This window comes from Salminus brasiliensis, chromosome 18, assembly GCF_030463535.1.
Source record: "Salminus brasiliensis chromosome 18, fSalBra1.hap2, whole genome shotgun sequence".
Taxonomy (NCBI): domain Eukaryota; kingdom Metazoa; phylum Chordata; class Actinopteri; order Characiformes; family Bryconidae; genus Salminus; species Salminus brasiliensis.
In genome coordinates, this window is record NC_132895.1 from 4065690 (window position 1) to 4080133 (window position 14444).

Sequence of the window (14444 nt, forward strand, 5' to 3'; positions counted from 1 at the left end):
TTTTGACACATCGTTTGTTTGTCTTAATGACCTATTTAATGACTATTTACCTAATAGTTGGGTTCTTGGTTTGTATGAGTGTCTTTTATTTTGACACATTGTTTGTTTGTCGTTGACATATTTTAATAGTCCGTTTCTTGTTTTTTATTAGTGACTTTTACTTTGACACATTGTTTGTCTTAGTGACATATTTTAATAGTAGGTATCTTGGTTTTTATTAGTGACTTTTATTTTGCCATGTTTTGTTTGTTCATCTTAGTGACATTAAGATGATGTCACTAAGATGACATTAGTGACAGTCCGTTTCTTGGTTTTTATTAGTGACTTTTATTTTGACACATTGTTTGTCTTAGTAACATATTTAAATAGTCTGTTTCTTGTTTTTAATAAGGGACTTTTATTTTGCTATGTGCTGGGTTTTTGTTGTTGTTTTTTTTGCATAGCCCAACCGTTACCCACTCTTCCAGGTTTACCCACTAATGCAGGAGAAGCATGCTCTTACCCTTGACTCCGCCCATTATACAGTCATGTGGAAAAAAAGAGGACACCCCACGGAAACCTGAAGATTCATCTGTCCAGAAGAACATCGCCCCAGAAGTCCCGCTCTTTGTTTAGGAGCTCTCTGGCCACCGTTAACCTCGCCCTGTTGTTTGGTCTCGTTCTGGTGGTAGATGCTGTACCTGATGATCTACCTGATGATCTACCTGATGATCTACCTGCTACCATGACGGTATTTTAGGACAGTTGGATTCTTCTTTACTCATCTCGTGGTTCTGCTGTTGGGCTGAACTTGTTAGGACGTCCTGACCTGGCCATGCTCCACTTCTAAATGATTTAGGCTGATCCTAACAGTTCTGAGATCTTCTCAAACCCCTTCCTAGACTCCTCTGCATCTCCACCTCAACCTTCTTCCTGAAGGCCTCAGAAAACTCTCTGGATCTGGCCATGATGGTGATCTTCTTCACCCCTCACTTCCACAACCATCAATCACAAGATCAGCCCAGACTAAACGTCTGAGGTTTAAATAAGACTCCAGACTCTTCCAGAATAATCCTCTCCAACCATGTTCTGATCATCTGCAGCTGATCTTCTGCTCCTGAGTCTAATTCTACACATGTGAAGGAGGTGAACTTTCTCCTCAAAGGAAAAAGACATTTCTATGAATTCCATTTTAATAATGATGTTAGATTACTTGTTAGATTACCATGTCTCAGGATTGACCACATGAAGATCCATCAGGTGTCCAGATGTTCACATACGTCCAAAAATACAAAGGTTTCCATGGAGTGTCCTCATTTTTTAAAATAAACAACTATAATAAATGATTGCATTAGTGATTAATAAGCTATATTAATTATGAAGCTCGATTCCTCATAGACTACCCAACAGTAGAAATTCCCCACATACTGTTCCACTGTTTTCAGTTCAATGCAAAACCCATATCAGACATCTGAACTGGGAGCCTGCAGTACTTACTCTTGGCATTCAGTGGAGATCTTCAACTCTTTGGTTCTTCCCAGGAAAACACGGACCAGAGCACCAAAGTTCCCGGACCTGGGGTTGTTCTCAACTACAGAAAACCAGACAGAACGGATAAGCTTGGGTTAGAAGAGTGTAATCCTAATTATAATCTCCTAGTGGTTCCCTGCCCTTCTTCTCAGAACCTAACCTGGGTTTGGACACGTGTGGACTGCACGTTCCTGACCAGTACTGCAGTCTCTCGAACCTACTTCCTGTACATCAGTCTGTTCAAACTCCTAAACACCTCGTCATTGAGTGAGCTGCCCCCTGCTGTCTGCCTGCTGCTGGTACAAGCCCTTTTATTGGATCCTATCATGCTATATTACCCCATTATCCTGCGCTCCTCCCTCCTAAGTGTGTGAAAGAGTGGTCAGTGGTCAGACTCCACAACTAGCACTGCTCCCAGCAGACCACATTTTTATACATTTTTAAATACAATGTGCAATACCCCCCCCCCCCACACACACACACACACACACGTGCAATAAAGGGTCAATTTGTAATTATCTGTAAATATAATAATAATAATAAAATATTAATAATATTAATAATAATATTTATTATTATTTAAATAGTGTATATAGTGGTAATTTATCTACGTTTTTGCATAGGAGTGTCTTGCTATCCCTTTGCTGCTGTGACACTGAGAATTTCCCCACTGTGGGACTAATAAATGTACGGAGATGCCGGTTCCAACGGTTCTGTCCCGGTCCCGCCTGACCTGGCTCTCCACTACCCTCCTGTCCGCTGTCCTGCTCACCTCACTGCAGGACTCTGCTTCTGACTGTTTATCTGCAGGACTTCATCATCTCATAATTCAGTTTAGTTTTATTGTTGTTTTTATTCCTGTTCTGATTTTTTATTATTATGACCCGGAGTCGACCCGAGGAGGACGGGTTCCCCTTTTGAGTCTGGGTTCCTCTCAAGCCGAAGGAGTTTTTCCTTGCCACTGTTTTGCCACTAGTTTTCTCAATAGAGGCTCGAACCCAGATCTCTGTAAAGCTGCTTTGTGACAACTTTGGTTGTAAAAACCTGGACCTGGACCGAATCAAATCGAATCAAATCGAACCGAACTGAACCAAACCGAATTGAATTGAATTAAACTGAACTGAACTGAATTTTTCAAGGGTACAGCTGCAAACAGCAGCACAGTAACAACCACACAGATATGGAGCATACTTAGCGTTTTGGCGAGGGGGACAACCGCTTCCTCCAAGAGTTTCGCGTCAGCACTGAAACATAAAAGAACATAAGAGACATCAGAATTCCAGCAATCTGATCAGGTTCTGATACTCTGGTCCAGTCCTATTAGACCCGAGCAGGACACTGTGTAGTCCATTTCCACACTCTCACCACTCTTATCCGACTGACCCTTGGGGGTCGGCCCAACAGCAGCACACAGGGGGGTTGTATAAGTGAGGTCCCTGGGACAGACCCGGTTTGAGCTCAGATCAATTAGGCCCAAGTCATCACACATTGCCTCGAACTGTTTTAGCTAATCTCAAATAGACCCAGTTGGGCTTCACAAATGGGCCCCATCATTACAGCCCACCCTATCCTCTCATAGGTCCCATCTAGGCCTCATGTGCAGTGTACAACCCAGATGGTGCCCCACGTTTAACCCCTCCTAGTCCCATCACTGACCCTGGTGGGACCCTGTGGGCATCGATGAGTACAGACCACTACACTATAGGTCCAAATGTTTGTGGACACCCCTTCTAATGAACGCATTCAGCTACTTTATTTAAGTTGCACACATTGCTGACACTGATGTGCAAATGCACACACACATATAGCTTGCCCAGTCCCTGTAGATAAGTACCGTCAATAGAAGAGGACTCTCTCTGGAGCAGATACTTACAAACCTATGGGCACCATGATGCCTAATAATGCCAGACATGAGCTAGTAGAGGGGTGTAAAGCCCACCCCCCCGGCATTGCGCTGTAGAGCAGTGGACGAACTGTATTCTCTGGAATGATGGATGGTGCTTGGGGATAAGTTAGGGAGTTAGGGAGTTTGGGATGGTGATCATCTATCCAACACTATCCTGACCTCGCTAACTTTAACACTCGCTCTTGTGGCTGAATGCAATCAAATTCTCACAGCAGTGCTCCTCCAAAATCTAGTAGAAAACCTATTTTTTCCCCCTGGACAGCAGAGACCATTACTCCAACAATAGCAGGAAAAACTTGATTTTGGAAGGAATAATGATTTTAAAAAAGAAAAGCAGGTGTCCCAATACTTTTGTCCATATAGTGGACTTCACTTCACACACCAGCGGGAACTGTGAGCCTCTCGTCAGCTCACAATCAATTCTCACAGCCTCGGACACCAGCAGTTTATCAAGCTTTTGCCCGTCCGGCGTGTGTTTGCCCGTCAGGACCGTGTGTTCTCTGGCCTCGTCCAGACATCCCTCCCTCTGCCCGTCCAGTCCAGCAGCCCCGGCCAGATGAGGTCATTTGGCGTTCGACTGGAACTGTCGCGCTCGATTATGAAGCCTGTCACATGATCAGGACGGCTGAGAGCAGGATGTTTAATGTGGAATATTTTCCCCTGATTGTTTATCATTTGTGTGCTCAATAAGGCTTTCTAAGTCACAGCCCAGGTGGGTGAGTTCACCCTCCGGAAAATATGCCGGCTGGATTTTTTATTTTTTTACTTTTTGAAGGATACGGTAAACAGAGCATGGTTAAAAAATAAATAAATAATAAATTAATTCATAAAAATAATAATAATCATCAATTAATTAATAAAAAGCCATCATAAATTAATTAATAAAAATTAATAATTAATTAATTCATAAAAAGTAATAATAAACAAATTAATAAAAAGTAATAATAAATAAATAAATTAATACAAAATAATAATAAATAAACACATTAACAAAAAGTAATAAATAAATAAAGTATTTTAAAAATATTAATTAATTAATAAAAAAAATAATAAATAAATTATTTTTAAAAATAATAATAAATACATACAAATAATAAATAAATAAATTTTTAAAAATCTCACTCTTGCAAAAACAACCAAAACAGCGACACGCTCTCTCGCCCTGACCTGTCTCTCACTCCCGGCCTCCAGGTGAAAGGCTGCGAGACGGCGCAGCGGTGTTAAAAACAGGAGGTGAGAAAGGCACAGGAACAGGGACATGACAGCTTCCCCGAAACTCGGCAGAGCGAGGAAATGAAGCAATGCGGCCGTGGAGGGGCAGAGGGAGGCTAAGAAAACCCAAACCTGTTATTAAAGGGAAATCGCGACGTCGCCAGGCTCATTTCTCCTTAATAACACATGTATATTAATTCAGAATTCATTCGCAAATATTTGAGCCTGTCAAGGGTTCCAGGTGGCTGGTAGGACATGACCTCGCTTCAGAAGACTGAAATCCTGCAGCTCAGGACACGCCTACACAAGAAAGAGGCTTTATGTACACAGGCTTCAGAGAACCGGTTTTTCCATCCCGACCTTCATTAATAAGAATTAGACACACAGGCAGAGCCACTAATACAGGACCTTTCTGTTGGGTCTGACTGACTGCAGACCGATTACAGGGTTATGAACGGGGCAGCGGTGGCTCAGCGGTTAGAGCTCCGGGCTATTGAGGTCAGGGTTGTGGGTTCGATACCCGGGCTAGACATGCTGCCACTGATGGGCCCTTGAGGAAGGCCCTTCACCGGATCTTTTGGATTCTAGTCTATTCAAACTAGCTGAGGGTATTTTCTGAGTGAACAGTGAAGAACTTCTGTGAGATGCTCTGGAGAAGAGCGTCCGCTAAACACCTTCAATGCTAATGGAAATATTGGACACAGTCCATTATTAATATCCTCACATGTCGGATTAGTGACTTAGTGGTTAAATTCCTTATGTTTTTCATATCACAATAAAAAATACTGCAGAATATTGCAATGTACATTGTGCAGATGTTCTGGATAATACAAAGTTCCAAGGAACTTCACGTCTCAAGAGGTCTGCAATGGAGAGTGGCAGGCGCTGTGCTGTGCTGTGCTCACCTGCAGGTGGGGCTGGTGAAGGTGAAGGAGATGAGCTGGTTCCAGAAAGGCTCGTTCTCCGAGATAGACTCTGGGCCAATCAGAGAGCGGATGCTCTGACTCTCCGACAGGTCGCTCACTTGACTGGTGTTGGCACCCATCGCCCCCGGCAACCACACCAGGCTTCTTCAGAGCCTCATCACCCAGAGCTCCAAACCCTGAAGAACAGGAGGACAAATAACATTAAAAAAGCAGAGCCCTGAGCAACTGCATTTCTTTACATCAGAAAAACCTCATATTTTACAACATACAGTCGTGTGAAAAAGTTAGGACACCCCCTTAAAAAAAAACCCAAAACATTCAACCTCTTTCTGGTATTAGATGCTGTACTTCCACCAGCTGTGGAGAGATCTACCTGCTACCTTGACGATTCTTGTGGTTCTGCTGTTGGGCTGAACTTGCTGGGACGTCCTGCCCTGGCCCTGGCCATGCTGGTCAGCTGTTTAATGGTTCTCCACTTGTAAATGATTTAGTGGACAGTGAAACAGTGGCTGATTGCTAACAGCTCTGAGATGTTTTAAACCCCTTTCCAGACTCCTCTGCATCTCCAACCTTCTTTCTGAAGGCCTCAGAGAGATCTGACCATGGATCTGAACATGATGGTGATCAGACATGTCTAAAGTACTAGAGACCCAGACTTGAGTAAAAGTACAGGTGCTCTATGAAAAAAGTGAGTTGAGAAGAAGTGTCTTTAAGCTCCGTACTTAAGTAGTACCCAAAGTTTTGACTGCTTTCTGTAAGAACTACAGAACACAGTACTGTACTTTTACTTTCAGTATTTAAGCAGTACATGTTAGAATACTAAACTACTTGCAGTACTTAAGTACAAAAATGTCAAATACTTTAGTATACTAAGTATTGTGTACTTATACTGTATACCATTTGTTCTATTAAAATCATTTTATGGAATTTTGCATTGTTACTTCTTTATAAAGCATCTTGATTTCCTTCATATCAAATCAAACCTATTATTATTGTTATTATTAAATGATCACCACCCACCCCAACTCATCCTTTCACAGCTCCACAACTTTTTTTGTACTCATGTTTTAATCCTGTTAAATGTATTATTATTATAACTATTATTATTATAACAATAATAATAATTTTAAAAACATGTTCGATTTTCACAGCGTTTTTTTTTTTACACAAAAGGAAGACAAAGTGATTTAAAAAGAAGTATTAACAAAATAATCCATAAAATGGTTTTAATAGTAACAACAATATTAATTATTATTATTATTATTATTATTATTATTACATTCACATTTGGTCCATTAAAATAATTTTCTGGAATTGTGCATTATTTCTTTATAAAGCATCTTGATTTAATTCTGTATATAAACATAAAATCAAACCTCCTACTATTATTATTTTTATTCTTATTATTATTGTTATTATTATAACGTAATAATTGTCCCCAACTCATCCCAACTGGACGGAGCCCCATCCATCATTCCAGGGAACACAGCTCTTCCACTGCTGCACAGCTTTTTTTTTGGTACTCATGTTAATCACATTAAACTTTGCACTTAAAATTATATCATTTTTATGATAATAATTATAATAACAACAACAACAACAATAATAATAATAATAATAATAATAGTAATATTCCACTAGTTAATTATTTATTATAATTAATTTATATTATTATTTTTTGTAAAGCACTTTGACTTCATTCTGTATACAAATATGCTACAAAATCTATTATTATTATTATTATTATTATTATTATTATTATTATTGGATGCTCACCCCCAACCCAGTTTGATTTCATATAAGCTGAACTTAAAAAGTTAAAAACATCAGAAACAAAGGCAGGGCACCTCAAACCCACCTCTGACCAGCATCACACACACACACACACACACACACACACACACACACACACACACACACACACACACACATATATATAAACACACCGTCATACGGCTCAGGCTGATTATTAATACTGTGAAACTCTTAATGACGGTGCTGGTGGTGCTCAGGCTCCTGCTTTACCTGCTTTTACCACCTACACCTGCTTCCCTCAGGCCCCTCCACTAAAACCTCCTGCACTGACACAGGTTTCTACCTTGACACACACCTGTTAAACACACACACACACACACACACACACACACACTGCAGCATTGTCCACTGAAAAAAAAAGTGTGTAAAAGCAGCTTCAGTGTTTGTTCACCGCGTCTCACCACGCCTTAAATCCTGGAACGGACCATGCGTGAACTTCAGCGGTCTGAGGCGGTCTGGTGTTGGGCCAGAGCTTAGACAACCTTCACATTTCCTCAGCCAACCTATGCTTGTATTTTAGGAGCCTTTAGGTAGCTGGTTTTCCAGAGGTAGGCCTCTGTGCTTCCCATCCTCAGGTGTGTCATTGCTATGAAGCCCCCAGCATTGAGCCGTGGACCAGTGGAAGACCTGGGTTCTCTGGAATGATGATGGAGCTCCATCCAATACCTCTGGGTTGAGTTGGAGTGGCAGAACCGATCATCCAACATCAGCACCGGGCCTCACTGACACTCCCATTGATCTCTAGAACCTTAAGGACACCATATCCAATACTAAACGTGGGTTAAGGGGGGTATTAAGCCCCCCAGCCTTTAGCCCAGAAGACCTGAAGACCTGGGTTCTCTGGAGTGATGATGGAGCTCCATCCAATAACTCTGGGATGAGTTGGAGTGGCAGAACCGATCATCCAACATCAGCACCGGGCCTCACTGACACTCCCATTGATCTCTAGAACCTTAAGGACACCATATCCAATACTAAACGTGGGTTAAGGGGGGTATTAAGCCCCCCAGCCTTTAGCCCAGAAGACCTGAAGACCTGGGTTCTCTGGAGTGATGATGGAGCTCCATCCAATACCTCTGGGATGAGTTGGAGTGGCAGAACCGATCATCCAACATCAGCACCGGGCCTCACTGACGCTCCCTTGGATCTCTAGAACCTTAAGGACACCATATCCAATACTAAACGTGGGTTAAGGGGGGTATTAAGCCCCCCAGCCTTTAGCCCAGAAGACCTGAAGACCTGGGTTCTCTGGAATGATGATGGAGCTCCATCCAATAACTCTGGGATGAGTTGGAGTGGCAGAACCGATCAACCAACATCAGCACCGGGCCTCACTGATGCTCCCATGGATCTCGTGTGGCGGAATGCAATCAAATCCTTAGGTTAGGTGCAAGGCCTTCCTGGAAGAGGTTGATGATGAGTGTGTGTGTGTGTGTGTGTGTGTGTGTGTGTGTGTGTTTAGCTAGTACAGTCTGCAGCAACAGGTTCTAACACTGGCTTGATGAGGAACAGCCTGATGACACTGATGATCACTTAAGCAAACTTGCACAGCCAGCTGGACCCCCTGCCCCGGCCCCCCTGCCCCGGCTAACTCTGAGCTGAGTTAGCATACAAGCTAACAGCTGTCAAATTCATCACTTTATAAAGAAGCCAGGCTGTCTCATGACCCCTCAGAGCTGAAGAAGCCCCCCTACCCTGCAGAGTAGACGTCATTAGCAGCCAGCTAGCCCCCAGCCCGCAGCTCTCACCTGAGCTCGGCTAGCGTTAGCTTAGCATGCTATCTGGCGTTGGAGTGAACTCACCTGATGAGCGTTAGAAGAGCTCTGAGAGCGCTTAGAAACTGGTGACTTCTGCTCGTATGAGCTGATCCTTCAGTCCAGTCCCGGCGATAAATGGGACACGGCCCGGAATCTGTATCTGAGGCTAGCTGTTAGCATCAGCGCTCCTGCTGAACACGGGTCCACGTCGCAGGTGACGCAGCGTGCGTGACGATCACGCGGCAGGCCCCGCCCCCTCAAGCAGAGCAGCGCGGTGTAGTGCATCAATAGAGGCACTGGGGGGCGAGAGAGGGGCGAGAGAGAGGGAGGTGGAGGTGGAGGTGGAGAGAGGTAGCTAGATAATACCTTCATTATATACACTATATGTCCAAAAGTTTGTGGACACCCCTTCTAATGAATGCATTCAGCTCCTTTAAGCTGCACCCATTGCAAATGCACGCACACACACACACACTCTCACTCACCCATAGAGCTCTAGGGAAGTACTGCCAATAGATTAGGACTCTCTGGAGCCAAAAAAACATGACCCTATTGGCACCATGATGCCTCCTTATGCCAGGCGTGGAGTAGGCGTAGAGGGGTATAATAAAGCCCCCCAGCATTGAGCAGCTGTGGAGCAGTGGAGGAACTGTGATCTCCGGGATGATGGATGGTGGTGGAGCTTCGTGCAGTACTTTTCAGATGAGTTGGGGGAACTGGGGATGATGAGGTGTGGTGATGATCATCATCCTCATCCTCCAACAGCCTGACCTCACTATTTAAAAAAAAAAAAAAAAAAAGGTGTCCAAATACTTTTGTCCATTTGCACATCTGCCTCAGCAAATAGGTGAACACATTTATTAGAAGGGCTGCCCACAAACATTTGGACACATATAGTGTATATATATCTCTGGGTCTTCTAGGTCTAGGAATCATCTGACCCGCTCACCTGGATAGAACCTGCTCTGTGGTGGGCAGTCCTGTGGGGTCCTTACCTTTGAAGAACAGGGTGAAAAGAGGGTCACGAACAAAGCATGAGAGAGGAACAGACGTATACAGTCCAGAATTGCAGAACTATGACTGCACTCACAGCCTTTGCATAATAATAATCATAATAATAATAATAATAATAATAAGGTGCTGATGACCAAAACGGGCGATTTCGGAACCTTTAGACCCAGCTGGGACACACAATAGAGATACACACATCAATGGAGTCACGGTAGCACACAGGACACTCTAGAACCTTAAAGTCACCATAGCCAATGCTAAGAGTGGGCTAAAGGGGGGGTATGAAGCCCCCCAGCATTGAGCTGTGGAGCAGTGGAAGACCTGGGTTCTCTGGAATGATGATGGAGCTCCATCCAATACCTCTGGGTTGAGTTGGAGTGGCAGAACCGATCAACCAACATCAGCACCGGGCCTCACTCATGCTCTCTTGGATCTCTAGAACCTTAAGATCACCATATCCAATACTAAACGTGGGTTAAGGGGGGTATGAAGCCCCCTAGCATTGAGCTGTGGAGCAGTGGAAGACCTGGGTTCTCTGGAATGATGATGGAGCTCCATCCAATAACTCTGGGATGAGTTGGAGTGGCAGAACCGATCATCCAACATCAGCACCGGGCCTCACTCATGCTCTCTTGGATCTCTAGAACCTTAAGATCACCGTGCCCAATACTAAGAGTGGGCTAAAGGGGGGTATGAAGCCCCCCAGCATTGAGCTGTGGAGCAGTGGAAGACCTGGGTTCTCTGGAATGATGATGGAGCTCCATCCAATACCTCTGGGTTGAGTTGGAGTGGCAGAACCGATCAACCAACATCAGCACCGGGCCTCACTCATGCTCTCTTGGATCTCTAGAACCTTAAGATCACCATATCCAATACTAAACGTGGGTTAAGGGGGGTATGAAGCCCCCCAGCATTGAGCTGTGGAGCAGTGGAAGACCTGGATTCTCTGGAATGATGATGGAGCTCCATCCAATACCTCTGGGATGAGTTGGATAATTATAATAAGGTGCTGCTGACCAAAACGGGGCGACTTCGGGACCTTTAGACCCAGCAGCTGGGACGCACAACAGAGGCACAACAGCCGTCCAATGAACTCTTTATTTATAGTCATTTACACAAGGTATATTACAGTACAGTGCATTAAAAACAACCAATATCGTGTAAAAAGTAGAGCTTCCTTTCCGAGAGTAAGGCACCGACATTGCTGGCATCACATAACAGTTGATTGAATACGGCAGATTGAGTTCAGCTTAAATATGTAACAGGTTTCTGACAACAAATCTGAGAGGACACCCCCTTTACCGACAGGTAGATATGCATAGAACCGGATCTGAGCCAGGAAGGGGAAAGGGACGAGACCATGGCCAGACCACGACACAGAAACAGACAAAAGTGGAGACGAATGGGGTCCGAACATCTCAAGACCCCAAAAAAACAAGAATATAGGAGATGGAAGTGCAATAGGTGCAGCAGGATTACTGTAAACATGGGTTCACCACTTGAAAGCCACCTCCTAGAGATCACACACACACACACACACACACACACACACACACACACACACACACACACACACACTGTACACAGCCATCCCTTGATGCAAAACGTGTCCCTGGAAGGACCACCATCACCATCACCCTCATCACCATCATCATCATCGCCGCCGCCACCCTTGGCAAGAAGAAGAAGAAGAACTATAACGTGGACGACCAATACACTGGAGTGACGGTCAGGATTCAAGCCCCTCGGTGAAGGCCGTGAAAGTCTTGATTCAGTGGAGTGCTGGCTTAGAACCCATCTGAGAAGGTACCGTATTTAGAGGCTCGAGCTGATCTCCATCTGCCTCAGAACCCACAGCCAAGGCCGACGGCCACCCAGGGCCTTCAGCTTCAGGGCCTACTCACAGGCCTCTACTGTGAGCTAGAGATCTGGATTCAGCAGATTTACAGCTGGTCACAGAGAACCCTATGTGGTTCTTTTTTGGGGGATTTCAGAGAAGAACCATGTTTGGTTCCGTAAAGAACCATGTTTGTAGACATGTGTGAGTGTGAAGACACGCGATTGGTTCTTCATTCTCACATCTCTGTTATAAACATGGTTCTTTATGGAAAAGAAGTGCTTCAAAAGCATTCCTGGTTCTATAAAGAACCATGTTTGATGGGATGCGAGTGTGGAGAACCTGCAAATTGGTAAAGGATCTTTATATTGGCTGACCGTTTAGACCTTCAAAAGGTTCACGGTCACATATTCTGTATTACAAGCATGGTTCCTCATGATAGAATGTGCTCCACATGGTTCTATAAGCGATATCATTGTAGAACCACTTTTATTATGTGTGTGCGAAGAACCTGCAAATTGGTAAAGAACCTTTACTTTAAGTGAAGGAGACCTTTAAAACGTTCAGTTATACATCTCTACTATAATCATGTGCTTTAAATGGTTCTCTAAGCCAAAGAAGAACTACTTTTGGTTCCATGAAGAACCATGTTTGATGGAATGTATGAGTGTGAAGAACCTGTAAATTTAGACCTTTAAAAGGTTCACTGTCACACGTCTCTATTAAAAACGTTTTTTCTGGAACAAAGGTGCTTCAAACGGTTCTTTGAGGGAAGAAGAACCACTTTTGGTTCCATGAAGAACCAAGTTTGTAATAGAGAGGAGTGTGGAGAACCTTCACATTGGTAAACAGCCTTTAGAACGTTAATTGAAGGAGACCTTTAAAAGGTTCTCAGTTACACATCTCTACTACAAGAATGTGCTTTAAAGGGTTCTCTAAGCCAAAGAGGAACAACTTTTGGTTCCATGAAGAATCCTGTTTGATGGAATGTATGAGTGTGAAGAACCTGCAAATTGGCAAAGAACCTTCAATGATCTACAATGCAGAGAAGGTCTTTTAGACCTTTAAAAGGTTCCTGGTCACTCTCTATTACAAACATGGTTCTTTTCTGGAACAATGGTGCTTCAAATGGTTCTTTATGGTAGAACCATTGTTGGTTTTATGAAGAACCAAGCTTGTAAGCTTGTGGAGAACCTTCACATTGGTAAAGAACCCTCAAATCAAGAAAAGGTCACACACCTCTTTTACAAACATGTGCTTTAAATGGTTCTCTGAGCCAAAGAGGAACTACTTTTGGTTCCACAAAGAACCATGCTTGATGGAATGTATGAATGTGAAGAACCTTCAACGATCTACAATCCAGAGAAGGTCTTTTAGACCTTAAACATGGTTCTTTTCTGGAACAAAGGTGCTTCAAATGATTCTTCGAGGTTGGAAGAACCACTTTTGGTTCCATCAAGAAGCAAGTTTGTTATGGAGAGCAGTCTGGAGAACCTTCACATTGGTAAAGAACCTTTACTTCAACTGAAGGAGACATTTACAAGGTTCTCGGTCACAAATCTCTATTACAAACATGGTTATTTTCTGGAACAAAGGTGCTTCAAATGGTTCTTTGAGGGAAGAACCACTTTCGGTTCCATCAAGAACCAAGTTTGTAATGGAGAGCAGTCTGGAGAACCTTCAAATTGGTAAAGAACCCTCAAATCACACATCTCTACTAAAACATGGTTCTTTTCTGGAACAAAGGTGCTTCAAATGGTTCTTCGAGACAAGAACCAAGTTTGTAATGGAGAGCAGTCTGGAGAACCTTCAGATTGGTAAAGAACCCTCAAATCAAGAAACGGCCACACTTCTCTACTACAAACAGGATATTCATGGAACCGAAAGTGGTTCTCCTACAGCACTGCTTAAAGAACCCTTAGAAGCAGCGGTATTGTTGGGAGTGTAGGAGTGTGGGGTGCTGGGAAACCGAACAGACATGTGATCAGGTTGGAATCTTCTGAGCCAATTAAAGACGCAGAACCTCAGGAGAAGCTCCGCCCTCATCCGGCCGAGCTGTGCGTGATCCCAGCACAATGCTAGGAAGGCTCGCACCTTCTGGAGCGGGGGTGGAATTAAAGGAGCTTTGTGAAGGATGAATAAGTAATGGGCTTTCTGCTCCGACGGTCCCGCTAAAGGGAAGCCATGTGAATGCCATCAGGTCACTGAGGTCACACGGTATATTGATACAGTCACGCAAACACCTCGTATCTCAAAAATGGCAGCTTTACAGGAGAAGGAAAAATCCTTCATAACTTTCAATGGAAGTCAATGAAAAACGATTTTACTCCGAGTCATTTTGGAGCATTTCTATTGGTCCGTTCATCACGAAATTTGGGTACTAGGTAAAGAACAGCTGCTGGATTCACATTATGGGAAAAAGTGAAAAACGGCAAAAATGGAGGTATAAGGTTCTAGGGTGACACTGAGCA

At 43.6% G+C, this 14444-nt stretch overlaps 1 protein-coding gene across 1 annotated transcript in view; it reads right to left on the minus strand.

Annotated features, from left to right (window-relative positions):
• Positions 1-9327, minus strand: part of dym (dymeclin) — a 75488-nt gene extending 66161 nt beyond the window's left edge. Inside the window, exons 1-4 of the mRNA XM_072662479.1 lie at positions 9171-9327; positions 5533-5729; positions 2701-2753; positions 1477-1570 (exon numbers count right to left, since the gene is read on the minus strand). Coding sequence (XP_072518580.1) covers positions 1477-1570; positions 2701-2753; positions 5533-5672 — 287 coding nt within the window. The 5' untranslated portion in view covers positions 5673-5729; positions 9171-9327. The remainder of the gene's footprint in view (positions 1-1476; positions 1571-2700; positions 2754-5532; positions 5730-9170) is intronic.
• Between the last annotated feature and the right edge of the window lie 5117 nt (positions 9328-14444).